Here is a 27,268-nt window from a genome sequence, read left to right as displayed (position 1 = left end):
AATCAGTATATAGAATACTGTTGTTGACTTCACAATTTTTCGAAATACTACAGTGAATGTTTTATATGAGCATTTCAGTGCTTGCATGAAAATAATTCAGGGGTACACAATTCCAAACAAAGCAGGGACAAAAGTACAACCCTCCTCCTGATAGTATCTTGAAAGATCTTCCCAACTTTTGGAGAAAATGTTTCATGAGAGATCACAGTTTGGTAGCTTATCCTAGTCTATTTAGAGATTGTTTTTCACCCCTATTGCCAATTTTATCATTCGGTCATGTCTTCGAAAAAACAAACTGGGGAAGTTTGACATCTCAAAGGCCTTTCGTAGCTGCTATAACCGGGACCAAGAATTATTATAGTAGCATGTTCTTATAGAAATCAGAAAAAGTCGATTTTTAATCGAGTTTTCAGAAAAGACCAAGCTAAGTCAAGCTTAAATTTCATGTTTTTTTTTTATTTTAGTTGCTAAAGCGTGTCCATAAACTCGTGTTAATTTTTGTCAAAAAGGCTCATTCATTAGTCAAGGACTGCGGCCGAGAAAACTGTAAAATGACTTAAAAAAAAAAAAAAAAAAAAAAACAACGTTGAATTTTGTTTCTATCTTGTCTAACCGGACAATGAAACACAATTAAGGCACGTTTCCATAACGCCGAAAGTTCAGAGCTTTTTGCTTGATACAGAAATCTCCCAAACCAAAATTAATTATGGTAAAATGCTCAAAATAATAGTGACCATTGTCTACCGTTTCTAAGAAGCTGTTGAAAAACGTGGTGTGTTTTTAATGAGTATCCCTAGGCTCATTCGGGAAGCTTAGAACAATTTTTTTTAGGAAAGGAAACATTAATAAGAACCTGGGAAGTGAAATTTCGATATTTGAAACAATGAACGAGCGTCATAGTGAAAAACTAAGGATATGGAGCGAAGCCCTCTTGAATGTTGGTGAAAAAGAAACTTCTGCAAGAGAGCATTATTGAAAGTTTTTTTTTTGTCATCAAAGAGGTAAGTTATTTTCATCAAATACAGAAAAAAGACCAAAAACAGCAAAATAATTAACCCGTCTCCAATTCTTCGGTTAGCATCATAAAAGAAAAGAAATTTTTCGCATTCCATTTTTTTTCTACATTAAATTTAAATGGACAAAATTCAAAAGAAAATTACCATACATCTTAAGATCAAGCGACGAACTTGGAGTAAATTACAGAATCACAATGATTCGGTTTCCTTCAAAATGGACCAAAGGCTGAACTTTTTTTTCAATTCCGAGAAAGATCGAACCAGCCCCATTCATGGTAGTGGAGTATATGAAGTCCCGTTTTACTTTGGAAAATTCTATACTGACAGAATCCACCAACAGTTGGGAGCAAAGTTAGCGAACACAAGCTTTCAATAAACAGATTTCTAAAAATAGAAAATACGATTCCAATTCTGCTCTAGCCCTCCATCCTTTTCATCATTTAGGTCTTTTTGACAGGTGAACTTAGCATCCACAGTAAATGGTTAACCATAATCTTTGAGGGAGGTTGAAAAGTAAAAACAAAATTATCGTAACACATGATGGTTTTCGGGGTATGCGTGTCAACTTCGTCACTAGGATGAACTATAAATATTATTAGAAAATAAACATGACAATATTCATAAGAAATTACTTACAATAGTTCCTTCCAATTTCCTTTAAACTTTCTTTAGCCACCTTTCTACTTTCTTAATCCCTTCCAGCTTTATATACTCCATAGGAATCCCTTTAGTCTGTTCTGACCCTCTATTTCTTCCGAATTATTATATCAATTATTGTTACTATAATAATTTAATAAAAAGATTCAGCTTATATTCCTTCTCATTTTAAAACCAAATCAATTAAGCGTCTCATAACAAACCCGATCGGTAGACACACTGTAGTAATCACTAGTGAAAGAATTCTTGCAAGTTCAGGGTGCAAGAAAACGTGGACAACTTCACTCACCTAGGTAGTATCAGTAGTAAAGATGGTGGGTGCAGTGAAGATGTTGAAAGAAGAATAGTAGAAAAGTAGTAAAAGAAGAATCCAGAGCGCTTTTTCACAACTGAAAAAAGTTTGAAAGAATAGGACCATAAGTCTGCAAACTAAGATCAGAATACTGGAAACAAGTGAAGACAGAGGTCAAGTAAGGTTCTGAAGCATGAACGCTCCGAAAGTCAGAGGAGTTACTATTTATTTTTCAGAGAAATTGCCTACGGATTGTTTTGGGTACCCGGCTGACTGACCATATTTAAAATAGTAAGCTGTACGAAAAATAAGATGTAATCCCGCTTTTTAGGGAATAGAAACAATAGGAGGATGTAAATAAGAAGACTTTGAATAGATTGGCAGGGAGGAGTGTGTGAAGCTGTGTTAGCCTCAGACGACTTGGTGATGCAATAAATTGCTAGTAGTAGCAGTAGTAGTTCTTCAATTTCCTTTGAGGCCTTCTACTTTATCTTTTATGTTATTTTTTTACTGGTTGAAAATCAGCCTCGTTTGGTTTCTTAATTGTTTCTTGCTTTGTTTTGAATCGAATATAATGTACAGCCAGTGTGGTATCAAAGGGTAATTACATCAAAGCGACTTGTAACTTCAGAAAGAAAATCGAAAAAAATCCTTGCCCCTCTCCCCTCTACATTTTCTTTAAATTGCATCCCAGATAATTTTATGAGCAAAATACAAGTTCCTCCCTTGTAATTAATACTTTCAAGACAAAAGATGGTTTTGTACACAATTAATTTAAGCAGAATTTCTACCATATTTACTTATTATTAAAAATTATAAACTTCGGATGACTTCATAACTCTTTTCTTTGAAATGATACTAAAAATCAACAAAAGAAATGAGAGGAATTTATTTATTCCTCTTGAGACTTGAGGTACTTGCTGTAAGCTTCTTCATCCATCAGAGAATCGATTTCTTCTGGTTTTGACAGTTCAATCTTGAATAACCATCCTAGAATAAAAACAAAATGAAAATAAAATAACATGGATTCAGTAAGAGCCAGCAAGGAAGCAGTATGTTGTAATAAGGACCAGTCATACTTCCAGAAATTCTGCTTATAAAACAGTTTTCCTAAGAACATTCTCAGCTTAAAGAATAAAGATTGCCTTAAGCATCAACACTGTTTTAGAACAGTGGATTGATGCCCTGATTGGAAATACGGGACCAAGGGTTGGACCCTCAAAGCAGCAAGATTAGGCAACAAGCTTGATATATGTCTCTGTAAAAAAGACCCAGCAACTGAGACGTCATTCGACACCTTATGTGCCAGCAGTGGTTATGGAGGATCTTAATCTTTTTTTATTTTTTACTTAGCATCAAGAATTTCAGAACGTGTGTATAAGACTTACCAAAATATAACAGTTCAAAATAGAGATGAAACCTTTTAATTGACAGTGAACCAAATATAAAATTCTTTAACTGGATATTTTGAACACATATACAGTGTCTATCATCAGCAGTAATAATCTTACAAGAAATAGTTTCTGCTGAAGGATTTAAAATTTTCCAATTAATGATTAAAAATTTAGGCTAAAGGATTTTCCCATAAACAAAAAGTTAAATTGAACAAGCTTAAATTTAAAACGTAATTGCATATCTGCCCTTCATCAATTTGCCGTGTAAAATTTCTGTACGCTTGTATTTCCTCGTACTTTAGCTCAAAATTAAGATAGAAATACCATTCAATAGCAAAAAGTATACAAAGTATACTCTTGAGCACCTTGATTTTTCTTTTTTTTTGCATGGTATATCCTGCGCTACAGGGAAAGCTCACAAGAAAGCTGAACTCTCTTGGATTAATCATTAATATTTTCAATACAGCGAAATATACAGTTTACTCTTGATGTGTGCCTTCGATTCGGTTTGCCAAATCCAGCTATATGTTAATTCGTATATTCGGCTACGGTTAGAATGACTTTTTTGTAATTTCCAAATTATGTCCGGAACTCTATAGGGGTTTAACTAATTCGTCATATGTGGCATATGCTACCGATTTGCTGTTACTGAATGCCAAAAAGTCTGCAATTGTTTTCATGCAATGGAGCAAAAGCAGGGATTCGGTTGTTTTTTTTTGCTTAATAATTAAACCAATAGTGTGATAATCCAACCATTACTAAACCAGCCGACAACTGTATCCTTGCTGTTGCTTTATTGCATTGTGATCAAAGAGAGAGAAAATCTCCCTGAAAAATTTAAGACAGTTAGAGAATGCACAGAATAGACACAAAATAGCAAATTGTGCAGAAACAAAGAGCATTAAAACAAAAAGAGTGAAAATCAGTTCATACACTTTACATGTAGGACTTGACATTTAAATATAAGATAACATTTGACCTTTACATTTAAGGTCGAACAATTAATGTGAGAAAGGGTTACTATATGTGTGTATGTGTATGAATGTATATATATATATATATATATATATATATATATATATATATATATATATATATATATATATATATATATATATATATATATTAACCCTTATTATTATTAACCCTTCCCTTATTTCTGCGTGCGAGTCTTCTAAAATTTGGCTGAATATTTGGAGGGATTGCGGCAGGCCTAAGTCTGGGACTATAAATGGTCTGCGGCTACGTTCTAAACGTTTTTTTGCTAAAGTGTTAAGAAAACATAAGGTTGATCTTATTGAGAAAAACGCTCATAAAATTGCAGAGAACCCTTCGAAGCTCTGGAAAAAATTTGAACGCCCTTGTGAACACATTAGTGCAAATAATATTCCTGAGCCTCAGTGGATAAATTATTATAAGCATGAGTTTTCTTCTCCCGATCCTTCTCTTGAGTCAAAATTTGAAAAAGAATTAAGTGCTTGTCTGAAGAAACACGAACCCTCGACATTTATTATTAAGCCAAGTGATGTATCGTTTTATTGTCAAAAACTAAAGAAAAGAAATTCTGCGGGAGTTGATGGAATTACTGCCAGACATTTTGATTATGCAAGTGCTCTTCTTTTTAATCATTTATCTCTACTTTTTCAAATGTATATTGAAAACGGAGTTGTTCCTTATCAATTTACAGTTGGTCAAATAACCCCTATCCCGAAAAAAGGCAAAAAGGATTTTACTTCGTGTGATTCGTTCCGACCTATAACAGTTTCTTGTACTATTTTTAAATTGTTTGAGTCAGTTATTTTGGATGAAATTGTTTCTAAATGTTATGTCCCACCCCACCAGTTTGGTTACCAAAAAGGTATTAGCCGGGAGCATGCCCTTTTTGCTTTAATGAATGTTCTTGCTGATGCAGAAAGAAGTAGATCCCATATTATCCTTTGTGCTTTAGATGTTGCTCGTGCTTTCGACTCTTGTATTTTTTCCCAAGTTTTATTTGAAGCGTATAAAAGAGGGGTAAATTTTTGTATAGTGAAGTGCCTTCTGTATATGTACCATCACCTTAAGGCGAAGTTAAAGGGGGGATCTTCCCTTTTTAATATTTTGAAAGGAGTCCGTCAAGGTGGCCTTACTTCACCTTCTTTATTTAATAACTCTGTTTTAAATGCCCGAAATTCTGTTAATTTTAGTTGTATTCACCGTGGATTTAACTTGTCTTTAATAACTTTTGCAGATGACGTTTTGAATCTAAGCCGTACTTTTAGTGGATGTGAAAACGCGTTTAATCAGCTTTATAATGAATATAAAAATATTGGGCTTTCTTTCAATGTTGATAAAACTGCTGTTGTAGCTTTCAATTTTAAAGAGACAAATGGCCCTATTTTTTTATCTTTAGCTAATGTTCATGTCCCCCTTTCTCAAAAATTAGTTTACCTTGGAATGCCTATTGGAAAAAATATGAAAGAAACTGTGAATTTATCCCTTGAACTTTTGAAGAAAAAACTGAGAATTGCTTATGCTTCAATTGCATCTAATATTAAACATATTGATAAATTAAATCTTGCGAAAATTTATAATAGCCTAGTTGTACCTCATCTCCTTTCTCTTTGTCCGGTTTGGCAGTTTTTTAGTGAACCTCAGAAACTATCTGTTCGTAGAGTATATTTTCGTTATGCTAAATTCCTTCTCAGTTACCCTCCTTGGACTAGAAATAGTTACTTAGTGAACAAATTCCGCCTAGTTTCTCCTACATCTATTATTGATAAAAGGCTTCATGATTTTCGTTCTTCTGTGTCGATAGTGTCTCACCCATGGTCAGCATTACTTATTTAATTGTTTGATTGTGTTGATTTGTATTTATTTGTACCTTTTTTTTTCTCTTATTACTCCATCTTAAGGGCGTTCCGCCCTCTTTTTGTAGATGGGTTATAAATAAATTGAATTGATATATATATATATATATATATATATATATATATATATATATATATATATATATATATATATATATATATATATATATATATATATATATATTTACAAGGGCCGTAGCGCCAGAATTTTATTGGGGGAGGGGGCAAGAATTGTATTCGAGCACTACTGAAGAAAAGTTACCATATACCTAAGACGCTACTAAGTTAAATTCAAAATATTACACAATACGTAATAAACAATAAACACTCATTAATAAGACATACAATTAAGCACTTTTGATAAAGGTTTTTTCTAAGATTATTGACAGTGAGTTGCTGCAGGTGACAGCAGTATTGTTTAAAAAGCTTTTGCCTGGGCTAAGGTGAATTTCATATACATTCAGCTTTTTTCAGTAGGCTTCACCACTAATGTTGCAGAACCAACCCCCCTCCACTTCCTCAACCTCCCATCCCAGCACAAGATACTCTATCTTATAGTTGAACCAAGCATCATTCTAATAGCCCCGTACATTGTGCTATTCAGTTGCACGCAACTTTGAACAGGTTTGGACTCTGTAAGATTAAATTTGTTGTGCTGAACTTTTACTATGCGTGATTCATTGAAATATCATTTATGACTTTTTATTAAATTGATTTGGTAGCGAGTTCGCTACTTTATAATAATAAATAGCATTGAGATAAGCGGGCCACATAAAGCAAAAGAAGACGTACAGGATAATTCCAAGTTTTATTACATATAATTGCAAGTCTAATATTATATTGTACCCCGAATCTTATGATATTTCAAAATTAGACTAATGTACATATAAACTAAACCTACAATACACACAGAATTGTTACAAAAATTTTAGTCGTCATGTTTTCTCTTTCAATTACCAACAGTGCAAGTGAAGATAATCTTTATTGCCCTGAGGTGTGGCTTGCAGAACGTCTTCGACCATCGAAGGCAATAAATAGGTCTTCCACACGATACAGAATTCATAAGAATAGTGAAGTACTGGTTAAATAGATCAAATATCAAAGGAAACGCACATTTTAAGCGTTTTTCAGCAAAAACAGTGCTCTTTCTAAAATGTTTTTGTTTTTTATATCCTCAACTCCGTAAAACACTGCAGACATGCAGCGTTCAAAATCAAGCTTACACTGTCTTTGTTCATTTCGTTTGCACCTAGCATTGCGCTTAAGTTGTGCAAAACGTCCAAACTGTTCTCTTGTAGCCTTCTTTCAATCTCTGTAGTTAGAACATCAATAACAGGATACAACATTGTATTTTTGAAAAACTACTGCACTGTCTCATATGGACCCCCTCCCTAGTTTCGCTGGAACTTTACGTTTCTGTGGCATTACAGGACCTCTACTACATTTATTAGCTAATTCTAAGGTGCGAATGGAATCATAAAGTACCATACAACATCCACAACGTGTACTTTTGTAAAAAAAAACTTACTCTTTTATTCAATATTTATCTTTAATATCTCTCTACTATAGTCTACTACAGTTGGTGCGATGGCGTGGGAATTCTTTGTCCAAGGGGCACGGGTTCGATCCCAGTTGTGACTAGTTATTTAGTTTGGGAAGGGAGTCAGTGGCGTGACTCTGTAAGCTCAGCCAGAGTCGACCCAGCTCTAAATGGGTACCCGGAGAAATCTGGAAGGTAAGCAGGAAGGATGTGTGAAAGCACAGGATGGTTGGCCATCCAACCCCCCCATTGCACTTCCTGGCTGAAGGGCCATGAAACGGAGATCAGCACCACTGGTTTGGACCTTAAGGGTCTAGTGCCGTATTACTTACTACTTACAACTATAGTGCTATATAGTGCAGCTGCAGTCAAAATGTGTCAACTACAATTACTACAAAACTACTTGTGACTCATGACTCAACTGAATTTTACTTACAAGCGCAGGAGCAAATAGACAGGCTCCCAGGTCGGTAGAACTAGGGATAGATGGTATCCTAACCCTGGTAAATTTGGTGTAAAAAAAAAGAAAACAGAGATGGCTACAGCCTACTGCAATTTTGTAGGTATAACAATCTAGTTATAGCCAACATGGTGTTTGGTCATAAAATAGCCCATAAGTTAACATCGTATTCACGTGATGGTAAAACAACAAACCTTATTGATTATGTTATTGTAACCCGAAGACTGGCAGGAACAATACAATATAGTAGGGCATAAAGAAGTGCTGTTTTTATGTTAAAAGTAAAGACCAGTATCAAAGTGTCAAGGGTTAATTTAAAGCTGAAATATCTGAAGGGTAACTATCTCTCGGGAAATTACGATGTTGGAAGACTCCAGGATGAAAACTTGAGAAAAACTTTCCAGGAACAGTTGAATACTAAACAGGAGGGTTTAACGCGGAAGATGGATGGAAAGATTTTAGAAAAAAAAGTAGCGAAGTTGCTGATGGTACCGTAAAGAAAAAAGTTAGGAGCACAGCTAGGAATATTATTGAAAAAGCTTTACGTTTAATAGACAGAAAGGTCTTGTAAAGAATATCTGAGGGATAGGTCATATGAAAATAAAATAAATGTAAAGAAAGTGGAGAAAGCATTAAAATAAGAACTATGGAGGTGAGAAGTGGAGGCCATGGATAAAATTGCCAAGGATCTGGAAGATGCAGCTAGACAGCATAATAGTAAAATATTGTTCTGGCATGTAAATAAATTGAGAAGAAGCAGTCAATCCGGACTTGTCCCAGATACAGATAGAAATGGGGCCACGATTAGTGATAAGGAAAGACTTAAATAGAGATGGGCAGAACATTTTGAGAATGTGCTAAACCGAGATAGAGTTATAAGAGAGCGTTGTTTTGTGATGAAGAATAAGCGACAGTACTAAAAGGATTAAAAAATAATAAGGCTTCCGTTGCTGATAGTGCGGTAAATGAGTTTCTTAAATATGGCGGTTCAGAGGATATAAATAAATTATTGAAGATAATAAATATGATTTTGAAAAAGGGGATGTACCTAGCGATTTCAGAAAAACCTTAATTAAACCACTGTATAAGAAAGGTGATAAGAATGAGTGTTGCAATTTTCGAGGCTTTAGTCTGGCCTCTCTAGGTAGCAAATTACTTAGTAATATGATACTATTTAGACTAAGATATGCTGTAGACAAAGTTATAAGAAAAGAACAGAGTAGTATTAGAAAAGGTAGAGGAAGCGCCGACCAAGTTTTTACTCTCAGGTTAATAATTGAGAAGTGCCTAAGTTATCAGTTATGATAAGTGAGTACCTTTGGTCCCGATTTTTATAGATTATGAGCAAGCGTTTGATTCTGTATATAGAAGAGCTTTAGTGAAAATCTTATCCTTGTATGATATACCAGACAAATGCATTAAAATGGTTAGTGCTATGTATGAGAATAGCACTGCTGCAGTTAAGGTAAGAAAGTTAGCAACTTTTGAAAGTTAGAAAGGTAACGAAGTTAGCAACTGGTTTCATACTAAACAAGGAGTTCAGCAGGGTTGTGTTAAATCCCCCTATAGATTGATACTTTTGAGGAAGTTTGTCTCAAGGAGCACAAGAAACGCAATGGGAAACCACGGAATCAAACGGGGAGGAAAAACTCTGCTGGACTTAGATTATGCGGATGTTTTAAGCATCCTAGATGAAAGCATGAACAAAATGAATGGAATTTTAAAGGTTTTGTGAGTTCAGGGTGTTAGAATAGGTTTAAAAATTAATGTCAAGAAGACTAAGCCACTAAGGCTAGGAATAAGTGAAAATGAAAAAGTGAAGTTGCGTAAAGATCAATCAGGTTGACAGCTTCCTTACATTGGTAATAGTATTAATAAAGACGGTGAGACCAGTGAAGATATTAAAAGTAGGATATCCAACGCTAAGGGTGTTGTTTCGAAATTTAAAAAAAGTTTGAAAGAATAGGAAGATAAGTCTGCAAACCCAGATTAGAATTTTAGAAGCTACAGGGATGACAGTGGTCAAATATCACTCTGAAGTATGGGCACTCCGAAAAGCAGATGAAAATTGGCTAGATGTTTTCCAGGGAAATTGCCTAACCGTATTTCAAACAGTAGGCTGTAAGAAAAGCATGGTTTAATCCCACTTTCTAGGGCTATAATGAGAGAAAGTTTGAGATGGCTAGGGCACGTTCTGCAGATGAAAGATGACAGATTGCTGAAGATTGTCCTTTTCGGTCAACCGTCGAGGGCTAAACGGAAAGCAGGTCGTCTGAGGCTGGGAGGATGTCATAAAGAAAGATTTTTTAGGAAATGGGAACTTTCTGAGACGATGTAAAGAGGGAGGCTTTGAATAGAATGGAATGGAAGAGGACCATACCACACGAGCGGTCGTTTCTTTACGGTTTCAAAGACTCAATACGGTTTTCTACATCGCTGAAAGATCTCCTTATTGGATTATCTTTCATGGCATTGGACGCGTAGAATGGGCGAAGGCAATAGTGGTAAAAAAAATACCTATGCAACTACTAGTTCAATTTTTAAGACCCACGTTCCACACCCCATTTAAGAGAGTAATTCTGGAGATCGCCTTGTATACTCAAATTTTACTACCTGGGAAGGCTCATAAATTTGTCACTTCGTCACATTCCCTAACGGGAGTGGAACCTACTGGGGACGCCATGGCATTATTTGGAAGATTAACGTGTGGCACAATCATGGAGGTTCCATGGGAATTTATACGACCAGCGAGTCCCCAGATTACTAACGCCCTCAATGTACTAGCCTAGCACAATGATGCCCCTTCCAAGTCCCATCTCTACAGTGATGAGGTCACGCAATAGAATTTCCTGTCGGAAGAATAGGGAGAGATTTTCTTCTTGATCTAACTTCTGAGATTTGTAGGTGTTCTGAGCCACCAAACTACCACCTAGTTATCTGAACAGTTCCAACTAGTATCCGGCTAGAAAAATATGAATTTTATTTATTGTTGATTACATTCAAGTAAGAATTACTTACAAAAAACACTTCTATTTTCTCAGTTTAAGAGTATGTCACAGTAACAATTATACTATGGCATAGATGACATTAATTTCATGAAAAGTTCAGAAGTAAAACATTCATAAATTTGATGAAGGGGAATAACTTATTTTTTTTCATAGCACATCATAGTGACTTTTGTACTTTTTATCACTTTAGATATTGTGGCGGCTTGAGCTGCAAATTGCTTACTACACGCTTACGCTACTCTGGGTAACTAAATAGTAACTGGATCAAGACTAAACCAAACTTACCATTTTCATAGCAAGACTTATTGACAAGAGACGGCGTTTCTTCGACTTCAGAATTTTTGTCTACAACGGAACCAGAGGCTGGACTATACACTTCACTTGCAGCTTTTACACTCTCCAAGGCACCGCATTCATCTACAATATTAAAATCTATTTTAAAAAAGAAAGAAAAAAAACAAACAAAAAATGATACTGACAATTTTCTGAGTTTAGATTCTTTTTCTTTCTTTAAGATATTAAAAAAAAAAAAAAAAATACGAATAGCTTACAAGAGTAGAAACAGGTACTCATACCAACAAAAAACAAATCACCAGCACCATCTAGCATTTGACTTTTCTTGACATTTTTAAACTTCAAAATCGTTTTTTTTAGAAACCGAGATCAGACACCCTAGATCTCCTATTTGTTAAAGATGAGGATGCAATCCAAAATGTTGACTCAGAGCCGCCTTTTGGGGCAAGTGACCATATAGCTATTACTTGTTGCTAAAGCTGTACCCACAAGCAGACAATTTGACAAAGCAGGTGTTTACAAATTACAAGGTCAGGCAAGACTTAGCAAGCCAATATAGGTCTTTTGTTGAAAATGAAAATACTGAGGAAGCTTGGCCTGATATGAAAAGGGTGCTTGTGCAGACAACTGCAAAATATACAACAACAACCTGGAAATGAAGACCAAGAAGTCTCCCTTACTTAACACAAGAAATTAGGCCAGGAATCCGAAAGAAAAAGAAACTCTGGAGAAAGTACAAGGACATTCCAACACAGGTAAATTATAATAATTTTAATCTGATGCGAAATAAAGTCCAGCACCTTACAAGAAAACTTACAAGCAAGTATGAGGATTCCTTAGCATCAGCTTCAAAAATTAATCCAAAGAAGTTTTGAAAATATACCTCAGCTCAAAGGCCAGGTAGACATTCAGTAACAGAACTCTCAGTTAATAAGAATAGTATAACCAATCCTGGATATATTGCTAAAGTCCTGAATAAGCAGTTTAGGCCAGTTTTCACGCCTCCAGATAATACTCCCTTGCCACACATGCTGGATTACAATATTGAGAAGCCTATGCAAGTTATGATCATCAAACCTGCGGACATATTACTGAGGCTCAAAAAATTAAATCAAAATAAGTCTGTTGGCTCCAATGAAGTTCATCCCAGGACCTTAAAAGAGACCCATTTGGAGCTTGCCCCTTGCTTGACACAACTGTCCCAAAGGTCTCTGGATACCAAAGTAATTCCTCAAGGTTGGCGAAAAGCAAATATTGAGCCTGCCCACAAAGGTGGAAGTAGGAATAATGTCACTAATTACTGACCCACTAGCATTATCTCAACAGTTGATAAAATTCTTGAAGGAATTGTCAATACCACAATCACAAAACATTTATTTGACAACAAACTGCTCACAAACAGCCAACATGGCTTCAGATCAGATCTTGCCAAAGCATTTGATAACGTCTGTCATTGCTGGCTGAATATAAAACGGATAGCTTTTGTTATCCCTCTGGAAGTTGCAGAATGGGTGATGCAGTTTCCTTCAGGAAGATAGCAGAGAGTCAAGGTATTTGGAGAAAATAGGCAAGAATTCTTTTCAGAATTGCCAAAGTTGACAATGGTGTGCCTCAGGAAGCAATCTTAGCTCCAACATTGTTCAACATTTTCATTAATGATGCACCAGAAGCTGTAAGAAATAAGATGAGCGTTGAAGCTGATGATGCAATATTTATTGACCCTGCAGAGTCGCTAGTTACAAGAGCTTACAAGCCGACTTGAATTTGATTTCACTATGGGCCTGTGAGTTGAAACTTGACTTTAACATTCAGAAGTTCAAAACATTGCACTTTGGGAGTACAAATATAAGATGACAGTACCATATGATAGGTGGTGACAGTTCAAAGCAATTGATTGACTCTTTGGCAGAGGCGAAACATTTGGGAATTGTTGTAGATGAAAAACTAAAATTTAACAAGCATGCTCATACAGCAGTTGCCAAAGCATGCCAGGTACTAATTCAGCCATATTACTCAGAGTCAACAAGCCATATAAGAATCTATGGCAAGGAAACTGAAGAATTCTAGTCGAAAGTTGAGTAAAGCAAGGCTGTGTTCTCTATCCAATTCTGCTTAATTACTGTATAGACTGGGTGCTAGAAAATGCCTTAATGCAACACAGTGGTGCTCAAATTTGAAAAAATCTGTCCTTGACCAACTTGGATTACGCTGATGTTATCGGACTCCTCTCTGACTCTTGGAAGCCTTACGACTCTTGGAAGAGGCATCAAGGAGGGCAAAAGAAGAACTAGTGGACTCTGATCAAGTCTGATCTGGCCCACTGGTGGCTTTAAGAAATTTAGACATAGATGATCAGCCCAGTGGCTCCCGTTCGCAGAGCAATTGGCAGCAGATCATGAAATCTGGTCCAAAGAGGTCACAATGATCCTGGATGCTGGGCGAGGCGGAAACGCCTGACTCCCGCCACAAGCACAAGTAAGTAAAAGTGAAGCATCCCAGACCCTTAGCACAATCAAGCATACTACATATAGAAGATCATCAAAAGTTATGACAAACTGTACAAGGGTCTTGTGCGACTATCGCTAGAATTTGGGATGTGTGTTGCAACACCCCTGAACAAGGGAGATCAGCAAAAAATAGAATATCTCCAAAGACAGGCAACAAAGCTGTTAATAGATACAAGAATCTTGACTATCCATCTCAATGGAATAAACTGAAGCTTCCTACACTTGTATACAGGCATTGAAGAGAGGATGTCATAGTGACTTATAAGCCTTGAATACTGACTCCTTCTGTCAAAATCTATTTCAGTTTGAAGAATACTCCAGGACACAGGGGCAGAGTAAGAAGTTGTCCCAGAAGAGGGAAGATACCAGAGTTTCCAACCACTACTTCTACAATAGAGTGATTACCCATTGGAACAATCTTCCTCACACTGTTGTAACTGCTCCCTCTGTTGATGCCTTTAAGATTGCTGTCAAAGAGAGTCGGTCCTTTAAGTCATGGAAGACAGAGTGAGATGCAACTGAGTCAATGGCTCCCCATCATCACTAACTAGCAACTCTACAGGACTTTCTCCTTATAATGCTGGAAAATGCAATTTAAGGTAATGAGAGGGAAACCGCTTATTCAGAGGACTCAAATAATTGTTGGTATTAACTTATTTACTCAAATATGATTTTGAACTTGCCAGATTTCCAGTTCATATAAATTATTTACAGACAAGCAGTCAATAAATGCATCTGCCACTGGTAGGAGAGCAGCTTAAACAGAAGTAAAACATCTAAAAACCAAACAACAAGGTTCAGACATACCTGATTGCTCAAAAGTAGTTCCAACATCTGGTAGTTGTACATAGACAATATCTCCAAGAGCATTCTGTGCATAAGATGAAATACCAACAGTGCCAATTTTGCCATCAACATCTATCCATTCATGTTTATCTGTGTATTTCCTACCTAGATAAAATATACACAAGATTAAGTTGCTGTCCCCTTCTTTTGAAGGATCAAAATAACGATCACACACACACACACACACAAAAAAAAAACTTGCCTAGAGGCCAAAAATGGAACAATAAAAAAACACCGTTTTTTGGTATGACCAAGTGCTCTATATACACATTGAGTTATATCATTAGATACACGATTTTCCTAGCAATTTAGCTAATTGAAGTTTACAATCTGTCAAGCTTGCTCCAGCAGTTTTTTCCTGGTCTTTGTTAGCTTATCATAGGCTATTGACGAATGTGATATATACACAATAATGAATAAGAATGATAAGTTAGTGTACCAGTATATTAGATGGTTCTGCTGTTTGTTGCTGTATTTGTTTCCATATAGAATAGGTGCGCAGCCTGTTCTACAGAATTGGATGAGGGGTCCTCTGTAATAGAGTGTGACATCTGTGAAAGGTGGATTTTTGATGATTGTCCAGGCCTGTCTCCTGGCGAATATATATCATTAAGTAAGATGATGCAATCACTTACTTGTTCATGGTCATGTCCATCCTGCAAAGTCAACCCTCCCACCTTTAGTAAGCACGCTATAATAGCAAAGCAAGCTTCTGTTCTGGAAATTCCTTGAAATCTTTCAGGGAAGATTCCAAGATGGAGTTTGTTACAAATAATCAGTTGACCGACTTTCCCAACCGAGAACTGACATTAAATGTGATAACCACAATCAGTGTGCTCTGTTTCAACTATTCTGGACCTAGTGGCTTCTACAGTGTCTCCTCAATTGTCTCAACTTCCTGTAACCCAATTAACTGAAACTAATGTTAGTCAGATAGCATCCTCAGAGCGTCAGCGTTTTACAAGACGTTTGAATATTGTTGCATATGGAATCTCCACCCAGAGTGATGATGCAGTTTCCCTGTAATCTGTTACACACTTATGGAGTTGACATTCCCCCCCCCCCAACCAAAGTAAAAAGACTTTCAAAGAGGCACCAACCCTCTGGTAGCCGCCCTTCTCTGCGCCATCAACCAATTTTAGAAAGCAAATAATACAGAAGTCCTCTGTAAGAAAAGGATCAGTCAGTTTCTATGATGATAGTCCAAAGGAAGAAATGGTAGTCCAAAGCTAATGGACAGATGGATTTGATAATTTGTAAGGGTGCCATCATTAAAAAAAACTTGCCAGTTGGAGCAAAACCAACCACTCCAATGTCCCACTTGTGCCTGTGCCCCCTTTTACGTCTGTAATTCGTTTAAATTTGTATGGACTTTTTTTTATACACCACCAAATTTTGCCCCTCAACTGTCTAGTAATGATCATAATAATGTTTTCCTGTCTGATGCTGACATTTCTTCTGCATCAACTTGCTCTTTCTTCTTTGTTGTTTCATAGTGCTGCATCCAACAACTTTACCAGTCCTTTGGTTCCTGCTTACTCTAGTCCTGCATCCTCTTGGATTCCTACCTCACGAGGAATTAGGTTCCTTAGCTCCAATGTTGATAGCCTCCCTAATAAGCTTCTGAACTCTGCTTTCACATGATATCAGAAGACATGGATGTTGCAGCAATTACAGAAGTTTCACCAAAAAACACCTTGTCAGTCTTATCACCTGACGAAATCAAAATCAATGGTAACCAAGTCATTTTTAACCTGAATTCCCCACTTTGCCACAGAGAAGTGTGCTTATACATAATAGATGGACTCAAGGTTAGCCTCTTTCATTTTAATTTTCTGATTACTAATGGAATTGAGTCTGTTTTGATAAAAATGCACAATCAAACAATCTCAATTACAGTGGGTGCTGTTTACAGAAGCCCGAATACTCCCTGAGTTTTGGACTCTGAATCTAATTTGACTGCCATGTTATCACATGTGATGCCCAGTTTTGCCAGCTATGATCTTGTCTTTCTGGAGGACTTTAACTTTCCTGAAATCAAATGGATTGATGGATCTGGTTTTTTGTACTAGATTCTCCTTTTTGTAAATTCACTCTGTTAAACAATATTACAACCAAATCGTTTCAGGGAAGGTAACGTCCCCAACAGTCTTGATCTGGTTATCCTCAGTGACCCTGACCTTCTCATTAAAAATAAATATCCACACCTGTTGGTCATAGCAACCATGTAGTAAATATTTCGGATCTATACCGGCATACCAAACAACCTTCTTCTAAGCACCAAAAATATGTAAACTACGAACTAGTCTGAAAAATTTGTCAGTGTTAACTGGAAACAGCTTATTACTGACAATGTTGATGAGAGTTGGTCAAATGTAAAACAGATATTCTCCATATTGAAAAGTCTTGTACAAGAATTTTTCAGATAAAACAGGCAAAAAATTACCTTTTTTAACTATCAAAATAAGCATGCTAATCATAGCGCTGCCTAAGTAAAGAGCAAAATGGGCACAATGTATAACTTTTTATTGTTTAGACCAGGGCACTTTGTATCAAAGGAGTTGTTATAGAAACTTGGAAAAGGGGTCATTCGATTGAAAGGGCTAGTGCCCTTTTGGATAGTTAAAAGTAATTGGAGGGCAACTTAACCCTCCCACGCCCACTATTTCCCAAAACACACTCAATCAAAATTTTGAAATAGCCATTTTGTTTAATATAGCTGAAATATCTGAAAATTACGTCCTTGAGGATGACACACCCCGATCATCCCTCAGGTCAAGGGTTGTAAGTTATGGTCATGGGGTATTTATAGTTTATATTAAGAGGATGATTGTATAAACTTCAGAGTTGGCTCATTGGATTGGTAACCAACAGTTTTAGTGCCCTCTTTAAGATTTAATGCAATCGCATTATGCATGACCCCCCCCCCCCACATATTAACACCTCTTACTTTCCCAAAATTCATCTAATACAAATTTTGAGGTGGTCATTTGTTGTTGTGGAAGCTTCTAAAAGAGCTTATTTGATTGGAAACTAAAGTGACTAGTGCCCCTTTTAATAGCCGGAAGTGATTAGAGGGCAATCAAACTCCCTCTTACACCCACTATTTCTCCAAACACATCTAATCAATTTTTTTTTGGGATGATGACCCCCCAAAGCCCTCAGGACGAGGTTTGTAAGTTATGCCCTGGGGGTGTACAAAGTTTGTATAGAAAGGGTGGTCACAGAAACTTTGGAATGGAATCATTGGATTAGAAATCAGATGTTCTAGTGTCCTTTTTAAGATTCATAGTGATTAGAGGGTGAATACCCCCTCCAAACCTCATATAGTAATCATAGACAATATGATTGCATAAACTTTGGAAGAGAATCATTTGATTGGTAGTCAAAAGTTCTAGTACCCTTTTCAAGATTCAGAGTGATTGGAGGGTGGATACCCCCCTCATATTTTCCCAAAATGCATCTGATAAAAATTTTGAGAAGGCTATTTGTTGTCCAAGTGGATTCGTGTGCTGGATTTTGGATGCTTTGTTAAAGAGAGCGAGGGTTCAAATCCTATTGTAACCAATTATTTGGTTTGAGATGGGGTCAGTGGCATACTCTGTAAGCTCCAGCTCTAAATGGGTACCAAAAGAAATTTGGGGAAGGTGAACAGGGAGGGTGTGGAAAAGTACAAGATGGCTGGCCCCAACCCCCCACTGCACTTCCTGGCTGAAGGGCCAAGAAACGGATATCAGAACTGCTGGTAGGGACTGTAAAGTCCGAAGCTGTATTCTTTTTCTTTACCCTTCATTTGTTGTCTTGAAACTTGGAAAAGAGCTCATTTGATTGGAAACTGAAAGGGCTGGTGCCATTTTTAAGTCAAAAGCGATTTAAGGGCATCTAACCCCCCTCCAACGCTCACCATTTCTCCACATTTTCATTTAAAAATTTTACATAGCCATTTTGTTCAACATGGTTGAAAGATCCGGAAATGATGTCTTTGAGGATGATACCCCTCCCTGCTACAGCCCTCAAGGCCATGACTGTAAGTTATGCCCAGGGGGTGTTCAAGGTTTATATAGAAAAGGTGATTGTATCAACTTCAGAGGAGGCTAATTGGATTGACAATCAAAAGTTCTAATGCTCAATTTAAGATTCAGAGTGATTGGAGGTTGGATACCCCCCCCCCCCTACACTTTGTAGTTTCCTGAAATACATCTGATACAAACTTTGAGATGGACATTTGTTGCTGTAGAAAATTCCAAAAGGGCTTATTTGATTGGAAATTGGAGTGACTAATGTCCCTTTTAATATTCGAGAGTGATTAAGAGGGCCACTAACCCCCCCCCCCTCTTAAACCCACCATTTCCCCAAATATATCCAACCAAATTTTGAGATAGCCATTTTGTTCAGCAAACTTAAAAGGTCCGAAAATTATGTCTTTGAGGATGACAACCCCCCCCCCCCACAGCCCTCAAGGCAAGAATTGTAAGCTATAACCTGGGTGCATAAAAGGTTTGTATAGAAAGGGTTGTCGTAAAGACTTAAGAATGAGCTCACTAGACTGGAAATCAGATGTTCTAGTGGCCTTTTTAAGCTTCACAGTGATCAGAGGGTGGAACCCCCCCCCCCCACACACACACACACCTGGTATTTTCTCGAAATGTATCTGAAAGAAATTGTGAGATGGCCATTCGAAAAGAGCTCATTCAATTGAAAATTGAAAGAGCTACTGCTCATTTTAATAGTAAAAAGTGATTGGAGGGGAATCTAACTCCCTCCATGCCCAACCGTTCTTCAAACAAATCCAATCAAAATGTTTAGATAGTCATTCTATTCAATGTAGTTGAAAAGGCCCGAAATTATGTCTTTGAGGATGACACCCCCCTAAAGCCCTCAGGGCAAAGATTGTAAGTTATACCCTGGGGGCATATAAGGTATATACAAAAAAAGGTTGTAAAAAATTCTAGTGTCCACTTTAAGATTCAGAGTGTTCAGGGGGTGAATACCCCCCCTACACTTATTTTCCCGAAATGAATCTGATACAAACTTTGAGAATGACATTTGTTGTTGCAGAAACTTCTTAAGGGGCTTATTTGATTGGAAATTTAAGTGGCTAGTGCCACTTTTAAAAGTGGAAAGTGATCAGAGGCCAACCAAAACAGCCACCATTTCCCCAAACACATCCAATCAAACTTTAAGATAGCAATGTTGTTCAGCATAGTTAAAAGGTATGGATATTATGTCTTTGAGGATGACGACCCCACAGCCCTCAGAGCAAGGGTTGTAAGTTATGACCTGGGCCCACATACATTTTTTTGTAAGAAAGGTGGTTGTAAAACTTTGGGATGGGCTCATTGGATTGGATATAAGATTTGTTAGCGCCTTTTTTAAGCTTCAAAGTGATCAGAGGGTGGATACCCTCCCCAAACACCTTGTATCTTCTCGAAATGTATCTGATAGAAATTGTGACATGGTCTTTTGTTGTTGCAAAAACTTCGAAAAGAGCTCAGTCAATTGAAAATTGAAGGGCTAATGCTCTTTTTAATAGTCAAAAGTAATTGAAGGGGATCTAACATCCTCCATGCCCACTATTTCCTCAAACACATCCAATCAAAATTTTGAGATAGCCATTTTGTTCAATGTAGTTGAAATGGCTCAAAATTATGTATTTGAGGATGACAACCCCCCTAGAGTCCTCAGGGCAAAGATTGTAAGTTACACCCTGGGGGCATATAAGGTATATACAGAAAAATGATCGTACAAACTGCAGAAATGGATCATTCGACTAGTAGTCAAAAGTTCTAGAGTCCACTTTAAGATTCAGAATGATAAGAGGGTGGATACACCCCCCCCCCCAACACACACACCTTGTATTTTCATGAAATGCATCTGATATAAACTTTGAGAAGGCAAATGAATATGAATGTACACACCACCATTTCCCCACACCTATCCAATCAAATTTTAAAATAGCCATGTTGTTCAGCATAGTTAACAGGTCTGGAAATTGTCTTTGAGGATAACAACCCCTCCCTCACTGCCCTCAGGGCAAAAGTTGTAAGTTATGACCTAGGCATATATAAAGTTTGTATAGAAAGGGTAGTTGTAAAAACTTCAGAATGGGCTCATTGGATTGAAAATCCAATGTTCTAGTGCTCTTTTTAAGCTTCAGAGTGATCAGAGGATGGATACCCTCCCCCACACCTTGTATTTTCTCAAAATGCACCTGATAGAAATGGTGAGATGATCTCTTGTTATAAAAACTTTAAAAGAGCTCAGTCAATTGAAAATTGAAAGGCTAGTTTTCTTTTTAATAGTCAAAATTGATTGGAGGGCATCTAAACCCCTCCATGTCCACCATTTCCTCAAACACCCCCAATCAAAATTCTGTAAGGATTGTAAGGGCAAGGATTGTAAATTACACCCTGGGGGCATATAAGATATATATATAGAAAAGATGATAGCATAAACTTTGGAAGGTGATTGTTCAGTTGGTAGTCAAAAGTTCTAGTGCCCTTTGCATCTAATAGAAATTTTGAGATGGCCATTTGTTGTCTTAGAAACTTCAAAAAGAGCTCACTCGATTGGAGATCGAAAGAGCTAGTGCCCTTTTTAATAGTCAAAAGTAATTAGAGTACAATTAACTCCCTCCCATGACCACCATTCCCCCAAACCCATCCAATCCAAATTTTTGGATAGCCATTTAGTTCAACGTGATTGAAAGGTCTAGAAATTATGTATTTGAGGATGACACCCTCCCCCCAGATCCTCAGGGCAAGGGTTGTAAGTTATGCCCTGGAGGCATATAAGGTATATATACAAAAGCGTGATTGCATAACCTTTATAGGGGGCACATTGAAGTGGTAATCAGAAGTTCCAGTGTGCTTTCCAAGATTCAAAGTGATTGGAGAGTGGATACCCCCTTCCCCACACACCTTACATTTTCCCAAAATGTATCTGATTTTAATTTTGAGATGGCCATTTTTTGTCATGGAAAATTTAAAAATAGCTCATTCGATTGGAAATTGAAAGGGTGAGTGCCCTTTTTAATAGTCAAAAGTGATTGGAGGGCAACTAACCCCATCCCAAGGCTACCATTTCCCCAAATACATCCAATAAAACTTTGATGTAGCCATTTTGTTCCAAATAACCGAAAGGTCCAAAAATTATGTCTTTGAGGATGACAACCCCCCAAAGCCCTCAAGAAGAGTTGTACAGCATGATTTGGGAGATAAGGTATATATAGAAACAGTGATTGTATGAACTTTGGAGGGGGCTCATTGGATTTGTAATCAGAAGTTCAAATGCCTTTTTTGAGAATCAAGAGTGATTGGAGGGTGGACACCCCCACCACACCATGCACTTTACCAAAATGCATCTGACAGAGATTTTGAGATTACCATTTGTTGTTGTAGAAACTTTGAAAACAGCTCATTTGATTAGAGATTTAAATGGCCAGTGCCCTTTTTAATAGTCAAAAGTGATTGGAGGGCAACTAACCCCCTCCCATGCCCACTGTTTCTCTAAACACACCAAATCAAAATTTTGAGATAGCCATTTCATTCAACATAATTGGAAGAACCGGAAATTATGTCATTGAATATGACAACCCCCCCCCTCCACCAGCCCCCAGGGCACGGTAATTTTTGCCATGGGGGCATATAAGGTATATATATGGAAAGGGTGATTGTATAAACGTTGGAGGGGCCTTGATAGATTGTTAATAAGAAGTTCTAATGTGGTTTCTAAGACTCGGAGTAAGTGGTGTGTGGACAAAACACTGCCCCTCCATACCCTCATATGTCCCCATAATGCACCCTGTAATAGCCAAGTAAAACTCAAAACGAGCAAAAATTAACACAAGAAGGGCTGATAATCCCTATGCCTTCTCAAGACCAGAAAACTACTTGCACTTTACTGAAAACAAAATGTGTTTGAAATTTTTCACCCTCCTTATTTTCATAAATAAAAAATTACTGAAACCTTAACTAAGTCAGTATATGTCAATTTAACTGACAATTCCACAGTCATTTGTTTGTTTGTTTCAGTAAAGCCCAAATTGTGTTCTGGTCTTGAAAAGGTATAGGGGTTAGCAGCTCATACTACTCATGTTAATTTTTGCTTATTTGAGCTTTACTTGGCTATTTATTGTAATTTCTGTTTGTTTTGAGTTTCATTTATTTATTGCTAGTGATTTGTGGTAGTTTTATGCTTGGAAGATTATTTGACTTTAGTTTTGCTCATTCTTAGCTAAATGAAGCTGTTTAATTTTCTTTGAAAAATTTGTATAGTAGAAAGTTTTTAAATTAATCAACAGAAAACACTGAGTATAGAACTGCCATAGAAAAATTAAGACCAAAGACAATTATCAAGTCTTCAAATCTTTCTGTAATCAGACAACCAACCAAATAAAGGAGTTGAAGAGAAGGTTTGAGGAAAAAATGGCTGAGGATGTTAACCATAACTCTAAATCTTTATTGTGTTATGTCACTCAAAAATGTAGCAGCAGACACACAGTCCGAGCTATCCTGTACAATACTCAGTCAGTTGAGCATTAATGTTTTTGCATTATTAGACCATCTTTGACTGGACATTTTTGTGGGTTTGATGAGGCTGATCTAGAAGATCCAGCTCTTTCAATTTCATTGCTCTATATTTTGACCTTGATAGGATGGTAAGAAACAAATAACACCTCGTCAACAAAGAAGATCAAAATAAAGCTCCCACAATTTTCTTCTATTTCACAACACTTCTTACAAAGGGAGGGGGACAACATGAGATATTTAGAGAAGAAGAGGATTTGATGGATTTAGGTATCCAGGATATCATATATTTGACAAAAAATACAATCCATTTCAGGAAATAGTAAAAAAAAAAAAAAAAAAAAACTATTTTTTGCAGAGATTCTATGCTCCACCTTGAAAAATAATCTCCAATACTTCTGAGAATGAACAAATATCCAATCACTTGAAATAATTGATACATAGAAGTAAACCTTTGCTGTGTTTTAGATCCCCACTAAGAAGTCCATACTCCTCCTTGAAAAAAATTTCCCATCTTTCAAAGAATGAACAAAAGTTCCAATTATTTGAAATAATTGATTCATGAAAGTAAATCTTTGCTATGTTTTGGACCTGCACCCCCTCCCAGAATCATCACTAGCTAGTGTTTTAGGGAGGGGGGCAATAGGTTCTATTGACTTGCAGGCCTTTTGTACAGATTACTTTTATTTCAGGAACAGTTGACATAATATTCATTTCTTTCATACTTTATAACTTTGAAAAGAATTGCTTCTTGCTTTTTTTTTTAATGTGAAAAGCATTTTTACAACTAGTTCCTGAATAACGTTAGAATGTAAAGCCTTGGATTTGACCAAAAACTGGCTGTGCTTCAGTACTCTGCTGTTTGTTACCAGGAAAAATGCAAAAGTAGGAATCCAGGAATCTTCCTTAATGAACTGAAGCATACTAAACCCAAAGGATCAATCTTTGATAGATTATATTATTATTTGTTAAGCAACTAAATTTTATTTCTGCCCTATGAAATATAGTAACAGCCAAGCAGAAGCATGACAATATGATTTGAACATAAGCAAAAGCACAAAAATCCATAGTTTTGATTTATGTTTAGTCTTGGTTCATTTATTCATATAGTTCACTTAGTCTTGGTTCAAACATGTTTCATTTATGTTTTTTTTTTTTCTGTTAGGATCTATTAGGGATCATTGGCTAGACCAGAACTGCAAGAATTTCTCAAGGACAAACTATGAAAACAAGATGCATGTCTGAGTAGATTAAAACAAAATCCTTAAAATAAACTAGCCAGATCCTTAAATAGGACAAGGATTTCTACACAGAGGAAGTTCTCTAAGCTTCTTGCTGAACATTATAAGAATCTTATTGATGATTACTCAGCTCAAGCAAAACAAGATTGGAATATGGTTTTCAGGCTTGATTCTCATTGAGATACCATGTCTTCAACTATATTGTTTGCTGAAGTTTTGACAGACAAATGGTTTGTGTATTATGAATCCAAGTTTTCTGATCCTGATTGCTTCATAGAGGAATCCTACAAAGACACCCTAGACAATTTATTGATCTCTCATCTAAATCCCAACTTTGTTGCTAGTGCTACTTCTGTAGAAAATACAGTACAAAAGCTAAAATAGAATTCATCAATTGGCATAATTTTGTCAAAATCATGGGAAGGGGGGCAAAGTTCAAGCCAGTTTTCCCAAATCATGTGAAAATGACAGTTATAAATGATAAATGAGCCACATAGTACCATAAAGCCGAATAGATAGTAAAGAAAACTGACCTGTTTCTCTGGATGCTTGAATTATGCAGGTGTCTTAGTTTTAACAAGATGTTTGAAGAGACTAATTTCAAATGGAGAGGGCAATTTCCCCCCACCGCATAACAAATTACACACCCAAAAGTCATCATCTAGTGTTAACAAGAGTTTGTGCAACCAATCTGAAATGTGCTGGTAAACTCCTCAAAAGGCATCTCTCCATTAACCTGTTCAATTGCTTTATCTTCACATTTCAGTATCAGCAGAGAGCTGACATATGTGTTATGTTCATGTCACTATAACATGGAATAGGTGTCATTTAGAAATGACATCAGCTGGCTATTCCTGAGCAATGCTTTCATGATTAGTCTTTTTGAAACAATACCAAATAAATGAAAATAAAAAACCCATTTTAACCATGGGCAAAATAAACAATTTTCTCTTAATTTGTTTCAAACCAGAGAGAATTATTCAGAATTATGTTGGCATGTAAAAGTACACTAAATTTTTGGATGGCAGCCTAGGCTACTTTTTATTTCAAATTAGCACTTTCTATTACTACTACTACTACTAATAACTCACTGCAGCACCAAGCCACCTGAGGCCAACACAGCTATGCATGCTTCTCCTCCAACCTAATCTATTTAAAGCCTCCCTCTTTCCACCCTCCTAGGAAGTTCCCATATTGGTTCTTAATAATTAGGCCTGCCTTAATTTGCACTTCAGATTAATAGGCTATAAAGGTCTATACTTGTTCTGTTTTGCTCCATGTCAATGATGGCAACATAATGTGCTGTCACTGCATTAATTGTATAGTTGCACACTGTAAGAGAGATTTCCTAGAGAGATGCAATTTAAGCCACTCATTAATTTTGACAACTAGGTAGACATTACCTATAAGAACTATTTTCTAATGTCCAGTGGCTTAAAGTTGACACCACTGCACAAAAACAACTTTGTATAGTGTGCAAGACTGTTGGGAATGACAAGCAGCATCAACCTCCAGAGTTAGATCTAGAGCAAAAATCATGGGGGATGCCCAATGTGACAAGCACCAATGAGCAAAATCTTGCAGGGTGGGGCAATGCAACAAAGGTTATTAACAATTTATTCAAAGAGGGTAAATAAGAACAAATGAGGACACCAGAAAAATATTGGGGGGAGGGAATCTTTTCAAATTCTATGCTACCTAGAGAATAATGGAAAAAAACAGTAAAATTCTAGTTGAGTGACTACTTGCTATCTCAGAAAGGGGTTAGGTTTGGAAAATGAAACTTTCAGGGATGGGTCTATAGTCTAAAGTGTATCCTGGGAAGGCATTTTAAAGTACCCAGCTCTACTCCTTCTCCCTCTAGAGAGCACTGAAATTTGCCAACATGACAGGTCTATAGTCTATCTATTGAAATGTTGACAACAACATTTTACCTTAATTTTCAGTTACCAGTTGCTTTTTCTCTGCTTTTGGTTCTGAAAATACAATTCCTGTTATTTGAGTACAATTCTGAGCCATATCAATGTTGTTTTTTTTCAAAATTTAGGAAATGTATTTGCATACATATAAAACCTTATTAATTGGGATCAAGCAAAGTTGTGAAGCTGAAAACAATTTTGTTGAACATTATTCAAGCAGAAGATCTATTTTGAAAAGTTTCAATTTTACAACACATGTATTTTTAAAGATCATCAAAGGTCAGGGCCCTTTAGAGGGAGAAGGAGTGGAGGTAGGTAGCCTACTTCAAAAAACCTTCCCTGGACATACTTTAGCCTGCAGAACCATCTCTGAAAGCTTCATTTCACCTAACCCCTTTTAAAGATAGTAAGAAATTGCTCAACTAGAATTTTACGAAAAAAAACCTTCTAAAACAGCCAAAGATAGGCTAGCCTACACTTTTATTTTGACACACTCATATTCTGTCTAGACTTAAATCTCTACTTACATCACGCAACGAATAGCTTACCTTACCTAACAAAAAACTTGCAGTTGAAAAATGTTTCTGAGGTAATTTTACAAGTGATCCTATAACTCTCCTTGAGGTACCTGCAAGCATTTTAATTTTTCCAAAAAAAATTGGAAGATGTTGCAGATAGGATTCAAAGAGTTAAATAATATACTAAAATCCTTGTTTA

At 36.6% G+C, this 27,268-nt stretch overlaps 1 protein-coding gene across 2 annotated transcripts; it reads right to left on the bottom strand.

Annotated features, from left to right (window-relative positions):
- Positions 1-2,792: 2,792 nt before the first annotated feature.
- Positions 2,793-27,260, bottom strand: LOC136036411 (glycine cleavage system H protein, mitochondrial-like). Of its 2 annotated transcripts, none has more exons than XM_065718625.1 (4): positions 27,105-27,260; positions 14,825-14,968; positions 11,502-11,633; positions 2,793-2,955 (listed from the first exon to the last, which is right to left on the bottom strand). In XM_065718625.1, exons 1-4 carry the CDS (start codon positions 27,187-27,189, stop codon positions 2,858-2,860), a joined length of 459 nt encoding a protein of 152 aa, XP_065574697.1. In that variant the 5' UTR covers positions 27,190-27,260; the 3' UTR covers positions 2,793-2,857. The 2 variants fall into 2 exon arrangements, with proteins under 2 accessions (XP_065574697.1, XP_065574698.1); XM_065718626.1 differs by having other exon boundaries at positions 27,180-27,204.
- Between the last annotated feature and the right edge of the window lie 8 nt (positions 27,261-27,268).

This window comes from Artemia franciscana, chromosome 15, assembly GCF_032884065.1.
Source record: "Artemia franciscana chromosome 15, ASM3288406v1, whole genome shotgun sequence".
NCBI classification, from domain to species: domain Eukaryota; kingdom Metazoa; phylum Arthropoda; class Branchiopoda; order Anostraca; family Artemiidae; genus Artemia; species Artemia franciscana.
The sequence above is the reverse complement of the archived record's forward strand: the minus strand, read 5'-3'. Positions and strand labels throughout refer to the sequence as shown.